At 42.7% G+C, this 22,225-nt stretch overlaps 1 protein-coding gene across 2 annotated transcripts; it reads right to left on the bottom strand.

Moving 5' to 3' along the window:
• Window positions 1–21,332, bottom strand: NOX5 (NADPH oxidase 5). Of its 2 annotated transcripts, XM_078879608.1 has the most exons (17): window positions 21,201–21,332; window positions 18,324–18,447; window positions 17,565–17,715; window positions 16,785–16,995; window positions 15,812–16,049; window positions 14,696–14,849; window positions 11,388–11,566; window positions 9,199–9,381; window positions 7,828–7,960; window positions 7,233–7,384; window positions 6,535–6,687; window positions 5,606–5,647; window positions 5,068–5,192; window positions 3,744–3,828; window positions 2,345–2,444; window positions 1,171–1,337; window positions 1–226 (listed from the first exon to the last, which is right to left on the bottom strand). In XM_078879608.1, exons 1-17 carry the CDS (start codon window positions 21,302–21,304, stop codon window positions 95–97), a joined length of 2,433 nt encoding a protein of 810 aa, XP_078735734.1. In that variant the 5' UTR covers window positions 21,305–21,332; the 3' UTR covers window positions 1–94. The 2 variants fall into 2 exon arrangements, with proteins under 2 accessions (XP_078735734.1, XP_078735742.1); XM_078879616.1 differs by lacking the exon at window positions 1,171–1,337 and having other exon boundaries at window positions 121–226.
• Between the last annotated feature and the right edge of the window lie 893 nt (window positions 21,333–22,225).

Genomic DNA, 22,225 nt, shown 5'->3' with positions numbered 1-22,225 from the left:
TTGCTCAGCCAAGGAAAAGATAATTTCCTTACACAGAAAGTGACCCACAGTGCAGTAATCAGACGTGAATTGCATCTGCTACATGAATGATTTTTCAGAAGTTCTCTTTAAAGAACTTGAAGTTGAACTGCTCACAGTGTGACTTAATGACTTTGGCAAGAGCAGGGGCTCCGCAGAAGAAGACTTGCACTTTCCCCTTATTCTCATCTGCCAGCTTCTGGAACACCTGAAATGAGAACATCATAAACAAGTTAAGAGCTAGGCGATTCAGTCTCTGCCCATACAATAGTCTTGAGTAGCTTTCTACGCCAATTTAGAGAATAAATATACAAACACACAAGTTATCACTGAATGATGCTGGACAGCACTAAATATGACATTCCACTTGGATAATACTTGACGGATGTTGAATTACCAAACATTATGGCTGTGCGGTAACATGAGTTCTCCTGCTCCTAATAATCCTGTTTGGTTTAAATATACGAAATAGTCAAAACAATTAACATCTCTTTTGGTCTTTATCTGGTAATGCTTTATTTGCTGATGGGTCGCTAAAAGTTGAACCCTGTTGTGCTCAGGGGCGGTTTCTTCATTAGGGCGATTGGGCGACGCACCACCAATGTCATTCAACCACAGAGTCACGCTAGCCGTCACTGTGCCTCTGGATATAGTCCAATCAGCGTCATGTCACGTTCTGTGGAGTACCGCCTCTTTTTTGGCGATTTCCCTCCAGCTGAGAATCGCCCCGAGTGGCCCCATAGACTTACATTCAAATATGTTTTTTTTCGAATGGGGGCGCTGCAATGCATTCTCTATGGCTTCCGGGAGGGCTCGCCCTAATGTGCTTACGTCATCATACGTGCTAACGTCATCATACGTAAGCACGTTTCATCCAACAATATAATTTGTCGCCACCTAGTGGAATCTTTAATAAAAGAAACTTGAGTGGTTTGTTTTAATAGTGAGTATAGAAACAAACAAGATGTATTGTAAGAGTCACTTTATTTTTCATTAATATTAAAGAAGTGAAGTTGCCTTTACATGCTTAAGCTGTTAATTTATCCATTGCATGGGTGGACCTTATCCTTATCAATCATCCAGACATTTGCCCCCCCTGAGAGATTTTGCAGGAGCCGCCACTGGTTGTGCTGATCGTTCAATATGACCGACCTTGCCCCAGTCTGGCCGCCCGGGCTGCGTGCGCGTTCGCAGACCCGTGATAGAGTCACGGTTCTCCTTCTGTGCCAACAGATCCAGTGCCCGCTGTAGCCCCAGCGCCATCATGTCGTTACTGATTAGTGCTGATGTCATGTACATGTGCATCTCCAGGAAGCGGCCTGCGAGTGACATCAATCAGATTTTCACCGCCACAAAGCTGGCAAAGCATTTGACTGATTTTGCCAGTAGTATAAATTCACAACGGACTTAATTGCTTTGATGTATGTATGTGTGCATGTACAATCCGTGTGTTCACTGTTGGGATGAGAGCTTCTCCACTCTGCAGGCAGTGATGGTTATTTGACCATACTTTCCCAGTTGGTCAGTGCATGATACAGGAGTACAGAACAATCGATTTTGCTGCACTTCCCTCTTCTACCCAATATGTCTATGTTTGTGCATGGTGTACACCGAATTCAAACACTATCCAGGCTCATCCCAGCTTAGATTTCGTGTCCATTGTGGGTGATTTGGTAAGAGGCCACTTGACAATATGATGAACAAGCAAATGGTTTCCTAGGATTACCGTGTGTATGTGCTCGCCACACCACCTCCATGTTTGCCATGTCAACCTAAAAAAGATGCTCGCGAACAGCACTTTCCCCAACAGTTTGTGGAGGTTATATGGGATATATTTGTATATAAAGAATAGCAGAGTTAAGGCTATTTAAACAACACCTGTACACATTACTACAGTCATCATTTCCCTCCGAATTGCCTGCAAGTATAACACCACAATAAACATTAGCAATGTGAAAACAATATTATTGACCTTGGTGTTTAAATATTAACAGTATTATGTGCATATATGTCTAATCCAATATTTGACGTGTCATGTGGTGTTATTTTTACGTGCACAATCATTCCTAATTATGTGTTGCTGACAACGGTGATATAAGTAATGCATTACACCATTGCTGTAAGTAGCCTGTAAAGGACCTCAATGGAACTTCTGCACTTATTAGTAATGCAAAGTAGGCTATTGCATATCACAGTCATAGACTGAACCAAAGCTAACATTCTATATTACCGACAAAAATGGAAATAACATTTTGTAACCATGTTTATTCTGGCCTCCATATCCATTATATTGAATCTGAATAGGGATAAAAAAAAAGGCCCTGACCTTCTGGCTCCTTGTCTGCCTGCTCTAGCTCCAACTTTGTCAAGAGGCTCACAAACCACTCGAAGGACGTCTGGTCTCGGTTAATCCAAAAGAAATCCACCTGCAGAGAGCAATGAAAAAAAATGATTTGAAACAATATACTGTACATACACAAACAGGAAGGTAAAAAAATAAATCACCATGCCCATTATTTACCTAAAATGTCAGCATATTATGTTTTCACCTCTATAAGACAGTGTTGACAATGAGGGGGGGAATTCATGTGTTTGTAATTGTGTACCACTACTGATGCAGTCAACAGAGTTCCTTAATTTAGTTTGCTTAAATATGAAGGACATATATTCCGTGCTTAGCCTTGCTGTCAGAGAGCACCTAATTAGGCTGATGTGACAGGTTAGATGGTGATGAGGGATGTTGTTTGCCTCTCTAATGGACATGTTCACATTCTACACCTTCAGAAGACGCAGGCCAGGTTCAACTATAAATTTCCTCTTGCAATGTGCCTCATTGCCAGAACCTGAACCTGGGTCGCTGGAAATGTATTGCAGTGTGAATGATGCACACTCTGTGGAGTGTACACATCTGTGATCAGAAAATAGCTTGCATGGTGGGGCATTAGGATCAAAATAAAATCTGTCATTCAAATTCAGGCCAGGGTCAACACAGTCCATTACCTCTGGAGTTGGTAAAACAAGCACCACCTTAGCCTGTAAAAGGTGTTGATGTTGAAGTCAACAGTGGTTGTTCTATGTATAGATTGATCTCAGCCATAGGTATTTGGATTTTAGCATCAACTTAAGACAGTTTGGTGCTCATTTGAGAATGTAACAGCTTTGAATATATTGATACCAAAACAAAATTACACAACAAAACACATCCATGTAATAAATGTAACCTATACATATGCAAAGATTACACACATACTCTGTTAACTTGGATTAATACAAAAATAAGTCACGATGAAATTTGTGGTGTTGACGGCAATGTTAAACATTACATGTACAAATGCAAGTATTAAAAAAATCTATGGTTGAGCATAAAAATAAGCCAGTCAGCGGATTGCAACGTGACAAGCTAAACATTGCCAGGCTAATCAGGACACAGGCAAAGGCTACTACTGACAAAACATTACATTTATTATCTACTTGCTTGAGATCACGTGCATTGCAGAGGCACTAAGCAGACTGAGGGGAAGAGATTAGAGTCCAGTTAACCAACATCTATCCTCCCTTACTTCCTGGATAGGTGCCCACTGTTGAAGCTGGAAAGATTAAGGAGTATGTATGTTGAACTTCTTTTGCACCGTACATAGCCAACGGTGCTAATTGAAGGTGCGGGGGAACGACAGCAAACTAAACACAAAAATAAGTTCTAAAGAAATCAGTTGATGATTACATGCCTTGCGCAGCCTCATGTCATGGTCGTTCATGCTCTCGCACCACGAGTATGCACAGCTGGGGCACGTCTGCTTGCGCATTCGGTATCTGCAAGAAAACAGCGCGATGAACTGGTGAATATTGTGACAGACAGGATTACATACAGTGTCAGATTAAGACAGACGGTACGTTAGCACGCGTCTGTTGGTCTTGAGGGGTCAGTCTCAGGAGAAAGCAAGTTGAGAACCTATTCAGTTCCCCTCAGACACGTCTTTTCCGTGAGCTGTCTTTTAAATACATGATGAAATCCCATACATATGACGTTATTACAAGCAAACTCCACACACATATACTGTCCCCTAAACGGACACAAATTGCATGGCAGGTGGGCACTTAAAACACATTCCAGCTCACATCCTTGTGTGTTTAACCAACGTCATTTCAGATTGGATTACAGGTATGTGTTACCACACGATAAATGCTTATAACAGAGCAAGTAGTGACTCCCCGTCTTCAAAAACCGCGTTTTTGGCACTGCCTAGTCAAGATTACCATGGGAGAAATGTGTTCCACTTCAAATAGCAAGTGGCCCATCTGCCTAGGTGATTTGCAATGCCTTGTTGGGGACCTGCAAAATGTGTCTGCCCCCTGCAGACTAATTTACCAGGTTTACAATTCACTCTCTTGTTTAATAACTGTCATTTAACATCTAAACATTGCTTGGAGCGTTGACAAGACAAATACAAATGTACTGCATACAAAAACAACTATTCTCATACTAGATAAAATGTATAGGGCCTTTCTATTCTCTTGAATAAGTGCAAAAAGGACACATTAGGTACTAAGACAAGCTACACTTGATACATTACATACAATTACAGACGTCCATGGAGAGATGGAAAGAAAGATGATGTCCACAACAGAGATGGAGAAAATTAAACAGCTCATTTGCAGGTGCTCAAATTATTTTTTGTTTCACGAGACCGCAATAAGATGGTGACATCTTGGAGCGACCTTCATCCAGGAGCGGATTGATCATAGCTGGTGATGATTATGAAAATTATTATATTTTTTTCCAAGTGACTCAGCAGTAGAGTGAGCAGCTCACAATCAGAAGGTTGCGAGTTCAAATCCTGGTTGTGGGTTGACGAAGCCCATCATTTCATTGAGGTCGATAAAAAAATTTGTACCACTTTATAGAAAAGTCAACGGTGGTTGTTCTATGGATAGACTCATCCCCACTATAGAAACGTGGAATTTCCACCACTGGCTCAGGGCTGTAAACAGGAGATGAGAAGGAAATCAGTTTGACTATATTTTGGAAGCTGGGCACAGAGGGGGTCATACCGGTACATGCAACTCTGGAGGATGGAGGCAAAGGGAGTGATACCGATCCCAGCCCCGATGAGCACTGCGTGCTCGGACATGAGGATCTGTCTCGTCGCCGTCCCGTATGGCCCATCCAGGTAACACTGAATGCACAGGACACAGCATCCCGAATTAGTGTAATGTATACGTAACAAAATATACATACTGTATAAAAAAAATGCACAGAACTGCCAGAAAGTGTGGCCTATAAATTATGATTGAGACACATTTTAAGAATCAAGAACAATGGCTATCCTACGAAGGAAATGATTCCCGTCATAGGAATGTGGATGTGCCACCATTTCCTCAGGACCACCAACAGAGATAGCTAATGTCTCCTGCTTGCTTGGATGTTTTTAACAGTTGCCTCCAAATGTTTATTTTGTCTGTAATATATCTACTGCTGGCAATGTCGATTTGTTCTGTTTATGTCTATGAGGCACTTCCACGTAACTTTGTGGAAATTATATCCATTATTGTTTCTACTCGTTCCATTATTTTATTGTCTCTGAGGCACCTTTATGTTGCAGACTTTGTGATGTTTGTCAGTATAGGTTCCCTGCAGAAGATAAAATAAAATACATTTCATTATAGCGGTCATTTAGTTTATTGATGAATACATTTATATACCAAACCAGTCTCACTCAACCCATCTCCACATTTACACAGTGTACCCAACAATAGAACAAACAAATCCATGCTCACTGATGCATTTGTAATGTGTACCAAGAAATACAGCCACACGTGTGAGGCTGGGCTGCATCAGTATATACATTGATACGGTGATTAGTAGACACCCATGTGCATGTACAGTGACATACACGAACGTCTGGATACTCTCACAGTGGGTGGACAAGTCCACCGGGCAAGTTAGCATTTGCCTGGTAAATGGTTCATGGAGGTCAGCTGTTTTCTATTCTGAGCAACTGAAACTAGTCGCCTGTAGTTGACATCTAGGGCACACTCAGCGTAAGGTACCCCAGCCTCAGGATCGGCTAAGCAGCTGAATGTGCGGGTGCTCGGTCGCCCAGTTCTTCCCTGGATAAATGTACATGTGTACATGTTCAGCTCTGTTGTCGATCACTGCAGAATGAAGGTTTCTAAATGTCATGCGGGTCATCGTGGTTACTTGAACAATATTTCACCACGCCGGTGATGGCGAGCAGGCAGCATACATGCGGAAGCACGTTACAGTAAAATAACGGATTTTGCTGCACTGCCCTCTGCTGCCCATAATGTAACCCCACAGCAGCCTATAACACCTGTATTATGTATGATGGTCACCTATCATAACTAACCCTTCTTAGCTTCTCAAATTAGGCACATTTCATGTGATTGGGCGATTATTTCACAGTTCATCCCTGGGTACAAATTGTAAAACAGCATCCCATGCAGTAGTGCTCTACCCTGCATCCTAAGAAGGGCCTCCACTACCCCTGCACTCACAGCAGCTGTACTTGAGGAGGATGCTAGCGGTTGAGCTGGCAGCACCCCAGGCTCCTCGAGCGAGCCACGTAGGCTACGAAAGGACGTGAGCCGTACGTTCTCCTGTGCCCGCATGGCTGCCGGGTCATCCATCACATCCATGCTGAACACGTGCTGCAGGAACAAGAGTGTGGGAAACGGATCTTGTGCCCAGCCACTCATAATTGATCATTTGCAGAGCAAAGCTTTGTTGAAATATTGGTCACACTCATTGATGTAATTTCAGGTTGTACTATGTATTGCACACCATGTGCTGAGAACTTCTTCAGGAACTATATTGGACATGTCATACGGATGGGTGGTAACTTGTTACCATGCACAGTGCTGAAAATATTAGCAGAAAACTCAAGAGGACGTAACAAATCCGCACATTTGCTGGGCAAGTGACATCAAAGAATGGTCTGAGAAGAAGTGGAAATATATCATGGAAGAAGTCCAGAACAGAATAACTTGGAGGCAGAGACCCATTGAGGCAACAAGAACTGGAGCAGGTTTTCATAGCTGTTCGTAGTTCAAATGTGGCAATTCGGGTTAGGTCGTTGAGTTGAACATGTCTTCCCAAGCCTTTTCCATGCACCACTGCGGGAATGTTTAGGAGTTCAACACATGGCGTAAAACTGAAGAGCACATTAAGATTATTATTATGAACGAACAAGCACCTGGGTCCAGTTCTTGCATGGAGTGGGAGTGAGGCGTCGAGTAAGCCGTTGGTAGGGGTCCTGGCACACCACTCGCCCGTCGTGTGAGCTGAAGTACTCGTACAAACGCATCGTCCACTGCCCCATGGAGCGCACGTGCAGCCACAGGGTTTCTGTGAGGCAGCGCCAACCGACATCGCCGTGGCTCTGGTTATAATGCCGCAGTATTCTCTTACTACAGTCGGAGGATCGTAGCCTTCATCAGTCTGAAATATCCCACACATTGCATCGGGTTTACATATGAGAGACTATGTGACGAGGTGGGAAGAGGGACTGGAATAGGGATGGTGGGGACTCCCACCTCACTAGATGGTCTCTCGTATGTAAACCTGTCACGACTCTGCAATATTTTAGACTGATGAAGAATACGGTCCCTTTCGGATCATCAAAACAACCCATTTATTAAATTATCAGATGGTGTGCTCCAACTTGTTGTCATGAAAAACCAAGGCTGGATTATCTCAGAATTCTCCTGAGATAATCCAGCCTTGGTGGTAAAGCCTGGTGTGTGCACTTCCACTGCAACAATTGAGATGGGTGGCATGATGAGAGGCACCTTGTTGCTCGGGGGGACTGCTGATGGTGAACGGGTGCCACTCGTATTGAGCGATGGCAGGGACGTTAAGGTAGATATAGTCGCCCGGTTTGAAGTGAAAATGCTGAGGTCTGCGAATCACCAGGTGTGTTACCTGAGGGCACAGAAACAAAACTAGAAAAGGCAAGAAATACAAAAAAAACATGCGTGCGTTATCAGTCAAGGTGGCCCTTTGGGCTGTCAAAGTCAAATGGCTCATGTCTACAAAGAAAAAAAACGAAACCAGCCAAACAAGAAACCGTCAATAACTTATAAAACCATGTACCACTTTAAAAACAAAACACATTTTTGGATGGTGACTGGATGATGGTCAGTTGGCAGTCAAACTGGATAAACTTCTGAATAAATTATTTACTACTGCTCCTTTGCCCAGTTCAAGGTAATTCATAATTTTCATCATCATCATCGGCCATAATGATGATGAATTACCAATATTCAATGAAGTCCTCCCATACCTGACATCATCTCCCAGGGTCATGTGATGCGACAATCCGTCGAGCGCCATCTCCATGGTTAATGTCCTCTCGGACATTGATGTGCTTTTTTTGCCAGTAAGTTGTTAGCCTCAACCATGGGCCATCATCTCTTCTCGTGACGTTTCCTGCTCATCTTACCTTGTTGTTTTGTCTATCCCGCACCTTGGAGGGTAGTCGGTTGGCCTCAGTGATAGGCTTGTATTACACTTGGAAGAGTAGGAGTTTAGCTGTGTTGATGTGTGTATACCACACGACATAGCACATGAAGTTACACCCTGTTCGTGTGGGCCTTACCTGGTAAAATAAAAAAATAGTTATAGTTTATAGTATGTGTGTACCACATGTACCACTCCATATAGGGCAGGAGGTTTGCCCCTTGGTGCCTTGTTGCTGTGTGTTACTGCCACCTTTGAGGGTAAGAGGGTGTAGATGTGAAGCTTGCGTGACTGCAAGGATTCATACTCTTAGTTCTTTCGGTAAAGTCACGTAGGTAAAAAAATTAAATAAAATTAATAAAAAATAAAATAATAAAATCACGACGTTTCGGAGGCAACACAAGTCTCCGTCATCAGGTGGGACCGTCACAGCCAGATTTGATGCAGCAAATCTGGCTGTGTATCAAGTTCACTTGATGCAGAAAATCTGGCTGTGACGGTCCCACCTGATGACGGAGACTTGTGTTGCCTCCGAAACGTCGTGATTTTATTTTTTTATTTTTTATTAATTTTAATTTCATTTTTTACCTACGTGACTTTACCGAAAGAACTAAGAGTATGGTAAGAGGATGTCCACAAGGACATTTGCATATGACAATTTGGAGAACAGGCGCTTAGCCGTGTTGCTGTGTGTGTCGCACCTTGGAGGGCAGTAGGTTGACCTCGGTGATGTGTGTGTGGCCTATGCGGCAACGAGCCAATCCGAGCAGCTTCTCAAACAGGAAGAGTGCGCCGGGCCCTGCCAGCCACTTCCAGAAGTGCGGCGTGTGGAGCACGAGCAGCAGCCACACCCACAGGTAGCACAGGTGTGTCCAGTAGAAAACCTGTAGGGTACACACGGACAAGGTGGCTGGGCGGCTCAGGAGCACACCTAAGGACAATTATAATTACATTTACAGCTGCAGTGTAAGTTTAAATTACAATTACATTTCGATTTAAAGCTTTCGTGACTGCAGGGATTCATCTTCTTGGTTCTTTCGGTAAAGTCATGTAGAAGGGAAATAATAAAATAATAAAAATAAAACATAATAAAATTATATATTATTATGTTTTATTATTTTATTATTTCCATTCTACGGTACAATTACATTGTCATTCAAATTTGTGACGAATTCAAACACTCAAATGTAATTTCCATTCAGGTCTGCTCAGCGGGTAGATGAATTAAGTCAGCAACAGGAATGCCAAAATTCAAATCAGGAAGATTATAAGGCTCAAAACGGTTACTTTAGTTGTATTCAGAGTGAACTCTAATTCTGCAAAAAAATATTTATGTTATAAGCTTACGAAATATTGAAACATTCATCAATTAAATATATACAAATGTATACATCTCTGTTAGGAGACTAATTGATTCACATTGGACTGCAATGATTCTATTTTTAGGATTCTTTTTAAAATGTTTACATTACTTCATCCCAATTATGCTTTAGGCATTGTGTCATGAGCGCAAAGAATCCACTCGGAACTCTCGCAGAACAGTACATCACCCCGTGTTAGAGAGCAGTCAGTGGAAGGGGATATTACAGAAAGGTTTCTGAAATGTCTTCAAGAAAACCTCTTATCCACTGCTGCACTCATAGACTTTCAAAATATCTTGAGATTAATTGAAAATGGAATAAGAAACTTTTTGCATGATATTAAGTAGGTGAAAAATGTGTTTTTCTAGACTGACATCAGCAGTCACACACGTGGGCTCTGTCACTTCAAGGGTACACCCAATAAATTTTCTTACATGATGGAGGGGTTGGAGGTACGGAAAATTATCTCATCCAGGCACTCGGGAAAATAATCCAAGTTGGAATTATGGCCGTGAGCGTTATCAAGCAAGGAGCATTGCTATAAAGTTGACACTAAAGGCCCTGCAATCTCCTGTACTAAAATAAACTATTGTGTGCGGTTGGTGTGGTCCAAAATTTGCAGTTTTTTATATGACTGCTCTTACTTTTTATTTTATTTACTGCATGTAATTTTACATTTTAATTTTTACCCTATAATTATTGAACATCTGTGTAAAACCGTGGCATTCATTGCTTATCCATTTCAGTGGAACTGTGGTATTCATGTTTAATCGAGCTAGGTGATGCTATAGCAGAGGTACCTAACAATAAAAAGAGGACTGATCCCATAATCTCTTCAGGATCAATTAAGTAAATACCTTTATGTGAAGAAATTATGGAATTTCCATAACTGGCTCCGAAAAGCCGTCAAACACAAGGACCCCCACTACTCATCTGAATATGGGGCACACTGACTCGATGTTTTAAGGATAAGAAAAAAATAAAAGCATGAGACAGGGTCAATTTAGGTATCTATTCGCGACCATTATCATCCATAACACAGGTTTTTTTTTTGTTAGATCGCGTAAATATGTGATCTAACCCAAAAAAACCCTGTATTATGGACTTTTCACCCTGCCCCCTATCAGGAGGGTTAATCTATGCCAAATGTTAATAAATTGGAGAAAATGTATAACAATATAATAAGAGAGCAAATTAAGATAGTAACATTTACATAAAGTTAAAATATAAATAAGCGGTCCTACTTTTCTTACTGCCAATGACTAAATCACCCAGTGATAATATCTATTACTCCGATTATGAGAGTTCGTATAACCTTCACTGCCTACATGGTGTGGGAAGGCTCTCATCCAACAGTGGATTGACAGATGGAGTGACAAAAATGCTGCACATGTACTTTTTATACAACACAATATATGCATTTGTTGGGCCTCTGCAGTTTTTGGTCTTGGATGAAAGTCCAGTTTGCCCTTTCCCCCCATAAATCTGACCCTGGCACTAACACAGCCTGGGAAAACAGAGGGCAGCACCTCAAAGTGCCCGCCGCGTCGCACGCAGGGGCTGGAGCAGACGAGCATGAGGCCCACGAGGACCTGGAGCAGTACGCCCGTGACGGATGCCGAACCGCTGACCCAGCCGATGCCAGGCCGCGTCGTCAGGAGAAACTCCCAGAGGCTGTAACGGGCGTCTGGCTGCCTCGACAGTGACACTGCCAAAGGCGGGCAAGCGGTTATTCTCACATTCACACATTCAAATATGCATTGATATTACTATTGCATAGTTATTCGTGGTTGTGCTGGAAAGCTATTTGATATATTTGAATACCACATGTTGTTTGTCCGAAGCGATATGTCGGACATCATGACGAAATACACAGTACAACCAAAAAACGAATTGGAGAGCTATGCATATATATTAGGGAACCTGCCTGGGAGGACAGAGATTGGGTGATTAAATCAGGTCATACAGGGGAGCAAGGTGAATTGTTGCATCACTTTATAGTGAGAGATTGTGACAGCTTGCGAGGCTGTCATCTCGCAGTGGATAGATCATGACTGGTGATGATATAAGGCATTTAATGATGTTTGCCCTCCCAGTGGTTTGATGAATTGTCACAATCTGAGGTCACGAATTGATACAAAAACAAATGTTTTATTCTTTGTCTAATTTTCAATTACTTGTTAGTATTGTTTCTCGTTTTGCCTTGTCAATTCAGTTACGTTCACTTCATTAGCATACACGCAACATCAGCAAATCATAGGCATATACTTTTAATTTCCTGTATTGTAAATAACACATTCCACAAACGGTTTGGTGCATATATCGTGAGCATAAAAATCGATGTATATGAATGAACACATTGTCACATTACTGCTGTACAAATAAGGTGTTGTGGTTAAAGTGGTGGACTCAAAATTGGAAGGGTGCGAGTTCCAAATCCAGCTGGAGTTGACTCTGCCCATCATCCCTCTTGGGTCTGATGAAGTGGTATTATTTTTTTCTTAATAATCTTCCCTGTGGAAATTCCACATTCACATGACAAGGGATGGTTTTCCTTGGGGATGTAATACTACCATTGCAGATGTAGCCGATATGGGCTTAATGAAAATGAACCACAAGTTTTATTGTGAATAAAATGACCATGGATTGGGCCCATAGGGTCATGTGAGTGCACAGTAGGCCACACCCACCAGTAGAGTAATCAATTCAGGGTACAGGGAACCTATTCAGATTTGGGTGGACGCTGTACAGTGCAGGGGTTGAGCAGTGAGATGGTGTGAATTGGGGTTGATTGCTGTGCATCTGGTCATAATTACAGATGCACGAATGCTCCTCAGAAGAACACTTTGAAATAAAGAGTTGCAGTCACATAATCCTCTGGTGTCCCTTGGTGGTGGAGTAATCCGATTCTCAGAAGGAGGACAGAACACAGCGCAGAGTATCCACTCATTGCCTCCGAAATCATCTATTATTGTTGTTTTTGTACTTATTAACCGGCCTGTCGCCTCGTAACGAACACAAGAGGAAAGGGATAGAGGGGGCCGGTTACACAGAGATGACCATCGCCTCAATTCTCACTAAAAACAGGGAGACTATTTGTCTTGTGATCTTGAGAGCATTTGTCCATGAACGCTTTGTCGTCAACCATACCCAATTTTCATTGTCAATTTATGACCACAATATTTATGAGTTTATAATAAATCATATTCCCGCTATCGTTAATTCATTACCACAATTATAATTCACTTACCATCATAACGATCAATGCACCACAAATGAATCTTCATTAATTTATCCGTGAATGTCATCAACATACTCACAAGATATAACACCAGCTGCAGTGACAAAAGCAAGCAGCATCAGCTGTTATTATAGTCTCTACCAGAAGGAGAAAAACCTCAAGCCTCATGCTGATACTGCTACACAAAAAACCTGTCACGCTCTAATTGAATTCCACCATAGTTGGTTATAAGAGGTTAGGCTCAAACCCTTAATGTAAACTCTCTGCCCAAATCAATCCTAAACAAAACCCAGAACACAAATGATGAATGTATTTCACCTCTAACCCTAATGCTGAATTGTAAATGTTTGTGAACGTGTAATATAACATTTACAGCAGTTATCATTCAGAAATTAATTATTGAAAAAAAAATCCCAATAAAGACATGGTTAGGACATGGATTGCAATTAATGTTACTGTTATGGTATTGCAGGATTGACTGCAGTGGACTATAATCGATTATAATCGAATGAAACAGGGCACGTAATTTTTTCCCCCCCCACAGCCTGTCATTTTGCTGCAATACAGAGGCAAAGGCTCCTCCCTTCCTGCACCAATGCCATCATCCGTATCATTATCATACACGCACCCTGATGTCATTGCTTCATATCCCCTTCAGAATGCTCAACCATTGTCGTCCTTTCAACTAATGTGTCCCACGAGTAAGTCAATGTCCTCTCATGCAACAGTCAAAGCAATGTCATGGGTTCTTGTGTTTGTATCTCTCATCAACACACGTTGCTCCTTTTGGCCCTAGAGTCAGTTTGCAACTGTTAGTGGTCAAATTAATTTTACGGAGGAAGGGGGGGTTGGAGCAAGATTCGGAGGACAGGAGCGAGAAGAGCACTGAGAGGTACCCTCTAATCCTACCGAAGATGGATTACCTATCAGCATATTAAGGGAACAGACTGCATTTATGGTAAAATTGAATATCATCAACAGACGCGACCCGGTTATTTTTCAACGGCTATAAATTAGGTTATTAAGTGGATGTTGTGTCTGGCACAAAGGGACTGAATGCACTCGGACCCTAAAGTGTCAGGCGCAGACACACAGCGGTGCTTGATGAAGACGTTCGCAGCACCAGTTTCTGACAAGTCGCTCGAGCGCTTCACTGAACGAGGGTGATGTCATGCAGCGGCGGCAATTACCAGTGCGGCGCTCTGGCTATACATAGCACAGCAGAATGCAAAAATAAACAGGTCAGGGGATTTGCTTAAATCGCTGAAAGGAAATAACATTTAATCCACCGGCCTGTGAGCCTTTCCCATTATTGTTACCCATTAACATGTTTATTAAACGAAGCAATATTGGACAAGTCTCAACTTCAATGAGTTTCATCAGCAAGGTTTGGCCAAGGTGATGAATAGAATGTTAGTCAAAACAAATGAGATTGATCGTGAAGGTCAGAGATAGAGCGGAGGAAACTGGCGGCAGTAGGGGACAGTCGGGGACATTTTCACCAAATTCTATGTCCGTCATGCACCCAGAATGTGCCGTTCGCTTAACTGTGGTTAATGTGGTTAAACAATTGTATTTTTATTATTTCCTCCTCACCGAAGTTGACAACGTGGCAGATTGAGTGCACGGAGGCGAGTGCAGACAAGACGTAGCCGACCATCTGGTGGAAGAGCACGCTCTGGTCGATGGGCAGGACGTGAACCACCCACGTGGCTCGCAGCCATGTCAGGCAGCGGCGGAGCATCAGCACCTGGCATCATCACCACCCACACCATCGTCGTCATTACTATTAACATTATCACCAATGGCACTGGTGGCTGCAGGGTTTAAATTACATGATTTCAAACAAGATATCAATTGGCATATGCAGAATTTAATGCACGTATTGTGTCCATAACATTGATTTTAATCGATTAATCTATTCACTGTTACTATACCGACTAGGTACCTATGCCACCACCATCATCATTGTCATCACCATTGCACAGGTTTAAATTTTTACAGGTGTGTGCAATGTATTTTGATTCTGGACAATCTGCAAAGTATGGGCTGTCTTGGGGGTAGAAGAATAGAGTTTAAGAATCCCTCCATTGTGCTGTTGAGAGGGCTTGAATTCACAAAGATGAAATCATTACCCACCTTTTGGTTACTTTGCTGCCACAAATATATGAACATGATCCTGGCTGAAAAGAGCTTATCCACTTTACGCATGCAGACACTGTACCAAATTATCTTCGTTCCTTTTGGTACATGTAATGTAATAATGAATAACATTTTCATGGGTCATCTCCGGTTATTCTACCGTATCAGGTAAAGGTGCAGCCCTGCAATTGTTTGCTCATGCCACTGCTTTTAAAAGGGCCCCCACTAGGAGGAGCTTTATATAACCCCTCTCGAGGTGATTTTGGCTTACTCTTCTAAGCTAGCCAGACATCTTGGAAGAGGTGAGAGTAACCATGCTTTATCCCACCAAACGTGACCTGCCAATTGACTGTGGAGTGCCCATTTGTACTGCTGGGTGGACAGAGGCAGGGGGGTGGGAATAAAACAAACTTTCCCCGTTATTTCAACTGCCGCGCCAGGAGACCTGTTCGTTAACCATAACACCACGAAATGTGATACAAAAGTGAACATAATTTTCACAGCCCCATATCCAGTTGTTCCACCATATTGTGATGTTATAATTTGGTAGACGCCGTCTTGCTCTCTCACCACCACGAGGACGCAGTTGAAGTTGAGGCAGAGGCCACAGGCTCGCGCCACGCTCACCCAGGGCCCCAGGCGGTGGTTCGCGTGCGCGCCCAGACCCAGGAGCAGCGCACTCGTGCACGCGTACGCGGCCATGAAGAGCAGCTTGCGGTAGTTGTTCTGCCAGTAGGTGCGCGTCAAGTAGCGCGGCGGCCCATGGTGTTGCTCGTGCTCGCACGGGGGCTTCAGCCAGCTCGCCGCGCTGAGTCGTCAAAGCCATTGTCGTTTATCCATGAGCATGAACGCATTAGCATGATAATTTTTTATACTGATAAATATACCTCCAAAGGCAGGAACTCCGCCAAAAGGGTGTGGAGGCCCTAATCCAGCTGTGGATTGATCATGGCTGATAATAACTCAAATATAAAATGTAAATATAACTCAAAATGAAATCCAAATATATATAAAATGCTGGTCAAGGTAGACTCAGTTTGTTATTCCAACAGGATTAACACAATTATCACTGTGGGAAGTTAATGGCGCCGCATCAGCAAGTACAGCTTACACAAAAATGTAAAATAAAACCAAAATAAATTCATAAAATCATGAATAAACGTGGACTATGTCCTTCTAAGTAGTTGTGACAGCAAAACCCACTTGCATGTTTGCTAACATGGATAGTCATTCTTGCTCTGGTTTGTGTCTCCAAGTTTTGGGCAACCCATCGATCTCCGACTATTTTTCAAGAGGATAATAGCAATGCACCTTTAAGTTAAGTTTTGTTCATATTGGACCATGTTTAATAGAGTCATAGTTTAACCCCTTTACGGACAGCTGAGCAGAAAAGAGGAAATGCACACACCCTATACATCCAATTAGCACGGTTGGCTACGTACGGTGCGAAAGAAGCTCAACATATATACATGCATACACACGCTGTCAACCTTAGTTGTAATGCATAAAGAACAGTTAGCATGATTGGTCGGACGGCAGGCACCTGATGGTGAGGTCCTCGAGCACGCCAGGCAGTTTGGCAAGTTCGGCGCCCAGCTCCTGCAGGGTGATGGCCCCACTCTGATCGACATCGGCAGCCTCAAAGAGCGCCAGGGTGAGCGCCTCGAGCCGGCCCTCGGGCAGAGAGATGGCACTCTCCCTGAGGCACGACTCCAGCACTGTGCGCAGCTCGTGCGGTTCGATCAGCCCGCTGCCTGCGCACGTGCAAAATAAAGCAAGGCGAAGGCCCCACTTTAGCAGGCATGTAATGATTTGCTTCCCCAGTGATTTAAATAATTGTTACGATTTTGGAGCCATGATTTAATTCAGGGATTATTTTTTGGTCTTGGTTTTTCCAACCGATTCGTATTGATTTTGTTTTATTTGTAGGTGTTTGTATTTACATTTTTTTCAATTATCATTAAAAAAAAAACTATTTCTGTATTAGCTTCAATGTGTTAATATTGCATTTGCATGTCAAAATTCTAATTAATAAATACATTTATGGATGAAACATTATTCATTCTCATTTGTACAATTTGATCCATGTATCTTAAACTCACAAATCAATGTATAAATAACATTCTGAAACTGTAATTTCACTTAACCATTTTACTGCCAATTAACGGTAGAAGCTGCCTTTCTGCGATCATATGCATTGGGCGACAGGAATTGAGGAAAAGTGAAATTAGTAGCTGTCAAGCATTGGCCTTCCATTAGACGGATACTTTATCTCAAATATATTGAATGAATAAAAAAATTAAAACAACAATAAATTTACAACCATCCACATCGTAGACATGGAAGAGAAAGGTGAGCTTGTCCATGTGTGATCCATGTACGAGGAGGCGTAGCGCTTCCAGCAGCTCCTCCAGGCTGATGGTCCCATTCCCATCTGAATCGAAAAGCGCGAAGAATCGCTCCACGAAGAACGACTGTGGAAGAGGGTGAGGGATTCATAATATTCATAATAAACGTTTTTGGGTTAGATCGCGTTATTTATAAATGTGTCGTAACCCTCCACCACCCGACACGGCCAATCAGCAAAAAAGTGTCACGTTGACAAAAGACAAATAGTTCACTACTTTAGCCCACCGGTGTGTTGAAGAGTGAAACCACAACATTTACAGTTTTTGAGTATGACGTTTCGCTGGTAATTACATCCAGCATCATCGGGCAATTCGCCAGAATGGTGAGAAATATTTCCTTGCAAACCTTCACAGGGTCAAGGTTTAGGGTCCATCGTTCATTTTCATGGTACATAGTTCAAAATCCAACAGTTAGTGTTGAGCGTTCATGGACAGCTACCCAGATGAAGGAATCAGTATCAAGAGTTTAAAATTAGCATCCTGAAGTTAGAATCAAGCATCAATGATCAGGGTCCACAGTCAGTGTCAAAAGTCCAGTCTGGGTCCAAGGTTAAATAACTGTCTTTCGAGACCTAACGAGAGTCACTGCTCTGTCTTCCCCACAGGGACCACCCCCCCCCCCCCCCCCCACGTGATCATGAGCGAGACCTCACGGACACTGAGCATGGTCTCACCTCCTTGATGTTGAGTGCTGCCTTGAACTCCCGCATGGTGATCTCTTGGCCATGGCCGGCAATACGCTCGAACTGACGCGACACCCAGGACAGCCAGCGTGCCTCCTCGCCCACGCTCTGTGTGCTGGTCGCAGGACACATGGGCCACACTCTCTTTTCCCCCAATTGTATGTACAATCGTATTACGACTTTGCTATTGCGGTCGTGTAATTGGATTCAAATCTCGTTTGGAATTCTGACTGCAATACTTTTTTTGAGATTCTTACAAGTGACCTTTTTATCCACACATTAGCGGACACACTTTGACATATTTGTTGCAAGGCAATCCAATGTGTCATACTTAGAATTGGAATTCATTTAAATGAAGTGAAGAAAAGAGATGTTACGTGATTATTTTGTAATGGTCATTGGACACCAGGCTGAGACAATGCACTTGCTATGCTTCAGAACTTGGTTTAATCACAGGTGGCCGAAACCTGAATTCAACCCTAAGATGTAAGTGATAACACCTCGGTGCTCTGATCTATGAACCATTCTGCCATCTCTATGCTCCCAGCTCAGGTGAGGTTATCCTGCGATCTTGGGGCATTTAGTTCTGTTTCCACACATCCCATTTCGAACCTCGTGAGGCTACAGGCAAGAAATCTTTGTAGCCACAACAACAAAGCCAATGCCTCTTCAATGGGATGAGCTATTCAAACCTGTTTTGCACAATGTGGAAATCCTGACCTGGATAAATTTAGCTACACCACACAAAGCAATGATTCTCCTTTGCTCTTCTGTAATTTGTTAGTGAAAGCTAACATAAAGTAACTCTCTCAATAATGTAGAAGTACAAATGACATGAAAAAACACGCTAATAGGTAAACTTTCATCCACCAATGAATAGTGTGTCTGATGATCACACACACATGATAAAACCATAGCATTTGCATCAAAAGACGAGGGCCTTCCAATTCCCACTATTCATGCCAATTTTCACTATTCACATGTATGCCCTGAAGTACTCCCTTTGGGTCAATGCATGTGCTTGCAATTAGCTGAATTTTGTCGTGGTGTTTTTATGCTGGATCATCCCACTTGTTCGTGGCGTGTTCACTGGCATATCATAGTAAACACATGAAAAATATTGAAGCGTGATACGAGGGCAAGTGGTTGAGCTGTGGTGAGTGCACTCTGCTATTAACCCAGCCACCTGAGATAAATATTCAGCCATAGCCAACATCAGTGGCGAGTGATATCTGAATAGATCCTAGGCCCGCCCTTCATCAACCTGCGCTGATCAGCATGCTCGTGTATGGTCAAACAACTCCCATGACAGATACATCATTGAGAGCCTTTCATCCAGCAGTGGATTGACAAAGGACTGTTAGTTATATGTTTTTTTATTGGCACTTATATATGTAGATTTGAGCAAAACTACAACTCCATGTACCAACACAGCCTCCAATCATGGTTATACACAGCATTGGCAGTCAATTACTATGTTTCCATTAAGTAGTAGAAGCAAACTCGGCTTATTTGACTCACTATGCATTCATTTAAGTTGCATAACTTACTGATTAAAAAACAGTATTGTTTATCTGAATAGACACCATTGCTATCATGCACTCTAATTTGTGTTTTTTTTATTGATTACAACTGTCTGAAATTGGATGGAATCTATAATATAAAGCTTATTTCGACTTAAAACTCAGTTAATTGTACATAAATGTATTAGACAGAACAAAAGTGTGGTATGAATTGTTATGTTATTTGCGGGCGGGATAAGTTTTTGGAGGAACGTGTACACTTTCATTAAGCCAATTATACAAACATCATTGAATCAACCGAATGGAACTTATTTGAACAAAAATAATTAAATTGGAACGTAAGTGTATGTACGTATGTGTTGTGGGATTCACCGCTTAAATGAGTGACTGTTGTGGCTGGGGGTGGATTTGTCCCCATAACCCAGAGCAATGGCGGAGCCAGGATTTTCAGGTAGGGGGGGGCAACCCCTTCAGCAATGAAAAATGATAGGAGTTGTTGGTAAGTAAGGACTTGTCCCTTGCTTTTTATTCGACGCGTGTGCGGCGATGGCGCAGCCATCGTTAGAGGGTCGAATTCGAACCGTGTGTGATCGGCATCGCGCTCGCTGAAGGTGAATGCCTTCAGGGAAGTCGGGTACTGTATATGCAACTGCGCACAATTCTGAGTCACTTATAACTGCTTTGCCGTTAGTTATTGCCAATTATGGACTCAGACTATTGTCCTATCATCTCATAGAGTCCCTGGCACATACTAATATGCTACACAGTGGCAGTGGGGGGTCTCAAAATGCCGATTTATTACTAATAAATCCCAATGATCCGATCTAAATTGGGGATTTCGATTGGATCATTGGGGAGGCACGTGCCACCCCCCCCCCCCCATTGGCTCCGCCAGTGACCCAGAGCCAGGCCTAATGCCATTCACAGGTGATCTCAAACAGCATTTGCCCTACCTGTAAGCAATGAGGCTCATGCCAATTGTTTTACCCAGGAAAAGGACTACCGAATGCCACACCCCACCCTATTCAGTATCAGGCTGTTGTTCAGGAGGGCTTCACTTTGGGATGTTTGTCCAATGCCATTAGCGAGTGGAAACTGGAGTACCTTGAACAAAAAATATACACATATAAAGAGGTAACACTTAACTCACCCATCTCCTGGCCACTTTCGCCGTCCCTTGCCTACAATACCTGTAATGCGTTGGTGGTTATCCAACCATCCAAGTAATAAGTAGGCTCAACCTCAGTATACTTGCGAGATCCGATGATATCGGGTGCATTTAGGGTGACTTGGTCGTACGCTAAAGAGAGCCGGCATCAGGGATGGCGGTGCCTGTTCGTCGTACCTGAGGCTGCGACTTCGAGGCTCGCCTGTTGCGACGCCGTGGAATTTCAGCCGAGGATCGTTGGTCCCGTCCGCCGTTCCTCCCTCTCGTCCCAGGGTGCTCATTGTGCACGAGCGTGGTGTCCATCGTGAGGAGCAGCTTGAGCCTCCTTTTATGAGCGTCCCATCAAAAAGGGCAGCACATGTGGCTTCGACAGCTTCTGTACAAAACACATGCTCATAAATTCTCTGGGTCGTTTTTGTTTCATGACATAATTGGCCGTGCATAAAGGGCACAAAAACCTTTTCATATAATTATAGACATGTACGGCAGCCCTTTTGTCAATCCATGACTAGATGTGGAACGTTTCACAACGTGTGGGTCATTGGGATTATTTACTATATTTTACCATGCCGGTAAAAAACATGTTGCCTCAAAAATACAACAGTAACTGTAAAGTATATTAAAAGTATGGACTATGCAAAAATAAATATGGGGTTATCCTTTCATAAAGTTTAATGGGGTTTGGCATCGTGTTTTACATTTTCAGAAGGATTCAAGTTTAACACATTGCGTTACAGTTCCTTTATAAATAGTTTTTAGGAAGTGAATACTGTAATAGTTTAAATTAACGTGACAGTCCAAATGAGCCAGCGGGTATTAGGGATGTTATAATTAGTCAATTAATAGGCTATCGATTAATAGGTTAGGGGCCGTCCATAAATGACGTCACGCACCTGGGGGGGGGGGGGGGTCAGACATTTGTGACGATGTGTGACGATGGGGGGGGGGGGGGGTGAGAAATGTGATGTCACATCAAAATGCGCAACTTTAAATAAATATAGACAACACGTTCTACTTAATTAAATATACTTTTTAATAAATGTTTTCTCCTACAACACGAGTGCAGCGCCACATTAAATACGCACTACAATGACAATAGTTTAAAGCGAATTGAAGCATGTTTTATTGGGGGGGGGGGGGGCAGAGCTTTGTGACGTCATATTTGAAGGGGGGTCTGACTTTTTGTGACGCCGTGTGACGAG

This window comes from Lampetra fluviatilis, chromosome 3 (genome assembly GCF_964198595.1).
Source record: "Lampetra fluviatilis chromosome 3, kcLamFluv1.1, whole genome shotgun sequence".
Taxonomy (NCBI): domain Eukaryota; kingdom Metazoa; phylum Chordata; class Hyperoartia; order Petromyzontiformes; family Petromyzontidae; genus Lampetra; species Lampetra fluviatilis.
This window is presented reverse-complemented; position numbering and strand designations above follow the sequence as displayed.

Excerpts from the sequence above, each read along its gene's own strand:
- NOX5 (XM_078879608.1), bottom strand. The coding sequence starts at position 21,304 with ATGAGCACCCTGGGACGAGAGGGAGGAACGGCGGACGGGACCAACGAT. Across the intron at positions 16,050-16,784 it reads CTCGAGGACCTCACCATCAG|CGCGGCGAGCTGGCTGAAGC; the intron begins GTGCCTGCCGTC and ends TTGACGACTCAG. Across the intron at positions 7,385-7,827 it reads CAGTCCCCCCGAGCAACAAG|AAACCCTGTGGCTGCACGTG; the intron begins GTGCCTCTCATC and ends GCTGCCTCACAG.